Source organism: Nematolebias whitei, chromosome 7 (assembly GCF_014905685.2).
Source record: "Nematolebias whitei isolate Nwh7 chromosome 7, NemWhi1, whole genome shotgun sequence".
Taxonomy (NCBI): Eukaryota; Metazoa; Chordata; class Actinopteri; order Cyprinodontiformes; family Rivulidae; genus Nematolebias; species Nematolebias whitei.
The window spans coordinates 8,986,078-8,991,579 of NC_056504.1; the positions used below are offsets into that span (position 1 = coordinate 8,986,078).

General features: G+C 41.1%; 1 protein-coding gene across 1 annotated transcript; it reads left to right on the forward strand.

Moving 5' to 3' along the window:
• Window positions 1-313: 313 nt before the first annotated feature.
• LOC119411695 (keratin, type I cytoskeletal 18) lies at window positions 314-5,218 on the forward strand. Its single transcript, XM_037678606.1, has 7 exons — window positions 314-877; window positions 1,926-2,008; window positions 2,359-2,515; window positions 4,029-4,193; window positions 4,267-4,392; window positions 4,601-4,821; window positions 4,969-5,218. Exons 1-7 carry the CDS (start codon window positions 425-427, stop codon window positions 5,006-5,008), a joined length of 1,245 nt encoding a protein of 414 aa, XP_037534534.1. The 5' UTR covers window positions 314-424; the 3' UTR covers window positions 5,009-5,218.
• The last annotated feature ends 284 nt before the right edge of the window (window positions 5,219-5,502 follow it).

Here is a 5,502-nt window from a genome sequence, read left to right on the forward strand (position 1 = left end):
CCAAATCTTCTAACTTTTAACTTCCAGCTTTAATATATTCGACTTGGCTTGAGGTTTTATTTTTGCTGAACATCAAATAGTTTTCTTGTACTTTGAGCCACTGCTGGTGTCTGTGGTTTGTTGTTTTGGATGTTTACATGCTTCATGCATCTCCTTGGTGACAGAAAACACAATGTATGTTTAAAAAGGGGGAACATGAGAGTGACTGGGGGAATCAGAGAGCAGTGAGAATAATCAGGAAACAAAGAGTGGACGGTGCAGCAGTGGGCAGGATTTGGGAGACCAGCTGTTACTGGAGAGAGGCGGCGCTATAAAAAGTTCCCCACTTCCCCCTCCTGGCCTCACTTTTCAAGTCAGCCAGCTCTGAATCTCCACCTCGCTCTCATTTTTTAATCTCATTAGAAGCGACATAGATTCCTCCAGCATGAACTTCAGAGCCTCCACCCTGCAGACACCTTCTGCTCGGATCTCCATGACCCGCTCTGCTCCTCAGTACCGAGCTGCCAGTATTTATGGTGGTGCTGGGGGGCACGGCGCTCGCATCTCCTCTACCTCTGCATCTTCCCTGCGCTCAGGTGCTCCAGTCTCATCCTCCTCAGGTGGCTTCAAGCTGAGCAGTGCTCTGGGGGGTGGTATGGGTGGGGGCTTTGGAGCTGCGTCTGCTTCAACCGGTACAGGCGGTGGCATCCTGGGCAATGAGAAGGGGGCAATGCAGAACCTGAACGACCGCCTGGCCAACTACCTGGACACGGTGAGGAACCTGGAACAGGCCAACAGGAAGCTGGAGTTGAACATCAGGGAGGCCCTGGAGAAAGGAGGTCCTGACATCAGAGATTACAGCAAATACGATGCCATCATAGAGGATTTACGCAAAGAGGTAAGAAGGAGAATTACTAAAATGTGGACGCTTGTGTAAAACATACTTGAAACTGTGAAGTTTCTGGCTGTTGGATGATACAAAGTCATGACACAAATAATGAAGGAGTTCTGTGTGCTGGAAAAAATGTGTTGGACCTCTCATATGTGCCGACAGTCGTCACTGCATGTAAATACAGACCTGCCAGTGTATTTGTAACCTACACAAGGCCTAACAACAAAAATGCTTGACTTCCTTTCAAGGTTATCAAATTTCAAGCCAGAGAGTTAAGGGTGTGGTTGCTAAGCTCCAGCCCTACTTTTATAAAACTGCTCAGGGCCTCAAACGGGCCTCGAACTTCCTCCTGATGAATCACAAACACGAGGGGTTTTTTCACAAGAGGCTGAATGAAAATCTCTCAGGCAACCAGCACACGTGGAACAAGAATTTCTAAGCGCTGGCTGGACGGTGATTCTGGTGTAGGAGGGCCAAGATGGGAAACAGATGTGTGGTAAAATGACTCAAAAAAAAAAACGATCCCACACTGCCGGGAGCGGGTGTCCAGATGTGAGCAGCGGTTGTACAACAATCCGCTTCAGTCCAGAGCGTCAAATGTCACATTCTTTCCTTTGAATCCAGAACTTCAGCGTGGCACAATGACACATTGATGGTGGCACTTCTTCACACACCAAGGGAGCAAATATGTACGCGTTTTTTAAAAATGTGCCATCACATAAACTCCCAATCGCTCATAAAGAATCAATTCATCTCTCAACCCATAAACTTATTAGGCGATAAAAAATGATTGACAGCGACAGACAGGAAGTACATTTCTACAGCAACGAGAAAACAAAGTTCTGTTTTGGCACAAGAACACCATATCTTCCTGTTCTTCATTTTGTTTCCTCTTTTATGAACAAATGTTGGCTTCCCTACTGTGCAAAAGAAAAAGTGGTTTGTTTTGTACATGCAAAACATAACGTAAGGCCAACAAAGTATACATTTATGGAGGATTCTTCTAACTAAATAACCGCTTTCGTCATATTTTGTTTTTTTTCCTCCTGTCCAGATCTTTGATAAGATAGTAGACAACGCTCGCTTTGTGCTCCAGATTGACAACGCCCGCCTTGCAGCTGACGACTTCAAAGTAAAGTACGTCTTTTTACTTTTATCTTCAAGTATTCCTGTCCAAGGTTGTTAAATTGAAGATACCGTATTTTTCGGATTATAAGGCGCACTTCAAATCCTTGAATTTTCTCAAAAATCGACAGTGAGCCTTATAATTCAGTGTGCCTTATGTATTAATTCTGATTGTGCTTACTGACCTCGGACCGATTTTATGTGGTTATTGTGAATAAGTTGAATAAAGTTTGACTTATGTGACTGTTTTGTTTCGCTTAATGCGTCTTATAGTCCGAAAAATACGGTACACGTTTGTCCTTCTCATCCCAGTGGATGTGAGCAGATGGTGTGTTACAGGTTGTGTTCCTTCACTCCCGCAGGTACGACAATGAGCTGGCGATCCGGCAGTCTGTGGAGGCCGACATCGCAGGGCTGAAGAAAGTCCTTGATGACACCAACATGAGCAGGATGCACATCGAGAGCGAGATGGAGGCTGTGAAGGAGGAGCTCAGCTACCTGAAGAGGAACCATGAGAATGTGAGTTCATTAATGTATCAAATTAACTTTTGCGGACATTATTTTTGTCTCTAATCCATGACATGAAACAACATGGTGGAGATGAGTTAGAAGCAAATGCTGTCTGTGCTGTGCAGCAATACCTGGAGCTTCACATTTCTAATAACCGTTACTCGGTTCTGTTTGAACTATGATTTTGTGAGTTTATTGATTTAGAACCATCTCCACTCCGAGATGTTGGAGGATTTTTTTCCACATAAGCTGCTCACCTTTAGTGCTTTTACATTAACATTTACTGCAGTTAATGACAGGATTTTAATGGAACAGCTGCAGGAAAAAGTTTCATTACTTTTGTTAACCACTCTTTGATTAAATATCGTTTGCATTCTTTTTCCGCATAAACCACTTTCAATCATTTGACAAACATTTTAATAGACTTTGGTAATCTTAATCAGAATTACTTATTTATAATGAGCTGTCCTGATCCAAATAGAGGAAAGCATATCCAAACCAAATGCTACCACCTCTGTGTTTGACTGATGGAGTGATACATTTGATAATAAAACACAGCCATGAATTAATATTTCTATAAAAACAAAATTGTCTAGTCACGCAAATTCTTCGATTCTCCAACAAAGATCTCCTGAAGCCTCTAACGTTTGTTCATTCTTCTCCAGATGCTGATGCTTCAGAACTTCTGACTTCCAAGTCTCGAATATCAATAGAAAAGAGTTGAAACGTTGACTTGGAATGTTTGAGGTTTTAACCAGCACTGACCTCAAAATCCAACATGGCTGCCGAACGCATAAAAAGTTACGATATCTGCAGTGGTAAAGCATTTATTAGCTCTTCAGTCTGACTGTGTCTTCTTAAATAAGTCCACATATGGTAAATCCTCTGCTGGTAAATGTATTGCTGTTGGAACAAAAACAGAAATGATAAAAAAAATACATTATTATTAGTTTGTTCTTAGGATTGGCGCTGAGTGAATGAATCCCACAGAATTACTTGTAAGTTAGGGGTGATGTTCCCAGATCCATCTTTTTTTGGCAAATGAACTGTGGCATGATTATACAAAGTATATAGTTTGAGAGAGGCCTTCAGGCACAGAGGTTACTTTGGATTTCTTTGTGGTCATGTGAAAATGGACTTATTAGAATTGTGGCCATTTGTGCACAGTCTCTCTGACTTAGGATCGGTGCAGTTCACACTCTTCAGAGGTAGCTCTGCAAAGTTTTTCAGTCTGATTTTATCTAATTCAAGCTTTGTTTGAGAAGGTTTTTCAGTTTTATCTCCCAGTAGAACCAAAAGTTGAAACTATGCACACACTGTATTGTCTCTGTTCTCACATGTGGAGTGAGATGATAAGAGTGTCTCAAGGACCAAATAATATTTTCCTTTAGTTGACTAAAGGTCAGAGAAACCTGTCACACTAAACTCTGGAACTATTGCAAATAAAACGCAAGGAATTAAATGAGAGTAAAACACAAAAAGTTTAATTACAACTCCCTCCGTTCTTCTCACAATGAAACAGGAAGTCATGGAGCTGAGGAACCAGATCTCCCAGTCAGGCGTCCAAGTGGACGTGGAGGCTCCTAAAGGCCAGGACCTGTCCCAGATCATGGAGGACATGAGGACAAACTACGAGAAGATCGCCGTGAAGAATGCAGAAGACCTCAAACGCTGGCATGAAAATCAAGTAAAGCAGAGCTGGAAGAATGTGAACTCATGGAGACATCGTCGTGTTTGCTCAACGTGCTTTTTCCTGTCAGATTTCAGAGGTGCAGGTCCAGGTAACACAGAACACCGAGGCTCTCCAGGGGGCTCAGGCGGAGAAGAGTGACTTAATCAGACAGATCCAGTCCCTGGAAATCGAACTTGCATCACAACAGAGCTTAGTAAGTGCTTAAAACCTGTTCAATACATTTTTATTTGTATCCACAAACATGTATCGCCCCATCGTTTCATAAAAGTTGTGCATTTAATGCAAATAATGCAATATTTATGTGTTTATAATATATTTATATTTGCATGTTCTTGTTTTGTTTGTTTGATTTGATTTACATGTGAACAAATGTTCACTCGTTTGTTGCATTGCGTTCACAGAAAGCCTCTTTAGAGGACACTCTGCTCGGCACAGAGCAACGCTACAACATGGAAATGGAGAAGTACAACTCCATCGTTCTGCGGCTGGAGGACGAACTTGGCAGCTTGCGTGCAAACATACAGCAACAGACGCAAGAGTACGAGGTGCTGCTCAACATGAAGATGAAACTAGAGGCTGAGATCAGCACTTACAAGAGCCTGCTGGATGGAGGAGACTTTAGGTAAGAACTACGAAAAAAGATTAAAAAAAAATTTGTGTTGATTTGAATAGTTAAGAATAGACAGACAGTACTTTAAGTTACAGTCATCACTACAACATTGTCGTTGTTTTTATATTTGATAAGCCAAAATGTTTGTATGTGTTTTAGGTTCCAGGATGCAGTGGATGAGCTGGAGGCCATAAGTTAATTTGGATTAAAAGAGTCCTCAAACACCTGTAACAATTAAAAATTTGCAGTAATGGAAAAAAAAAGGTTTGGCTTAAAATATGTTTTATACCAAAATCAGTTAAGAGGGTGAAAGAAATTCTTAATAAAGACACACAGAGTGAATAAAACCAGGAAGTTTTAGAAAAATTCAGTGTCTGACCTGACAGAAATAAATAAAATCAACTGTTAACAAGAGTTCTTGTTTGTCTTCTTTAATATAATTGTATTTTATTTGTATTTTTTTGCATGCTGAGTTATATTAAAAAAGAGCCAGTGCTACATGAATATAGCATTAACTAGCCTTTCTGGAAGGAATGCATGTCAGCCACTGCTTTGCATAACAAAGTTTTAAAGAAAAAATCAGTAGGATTTCTTGGCGTTCAAAGTATGTGATGGAAATTACTCTCAGCTACTACCACACCAGACCTCAGATCAATATCAGTCAAATGGAGTCCGCATTTTCGTACTATAAGG

Bases quoted from the DNA above. Each gene is read 5' to 3' on its own strand.
- LOC119411695 (XM_037678606.1), top strand. From the start codon at position 425: ATGAACTTCAGAGCCTCCACCCTGCAGACACCTTCTGCTCGGATCTCC. The intron at 2,516-4,028 runs GTGAGTTCATTA...ACAATGAAACAG, and splicing joins TGAAGAGGAACCATGAGAAT to GAAGTCATGGAGCTGAGGAA. The intron at 4,194-4,266 runs GTAAAGCAGAGC...TTTTCCTGTCAG, and splicing joins AACGCTGGCATGAAAATCAA to ATTTCAGAGGTGCAGGTCCA.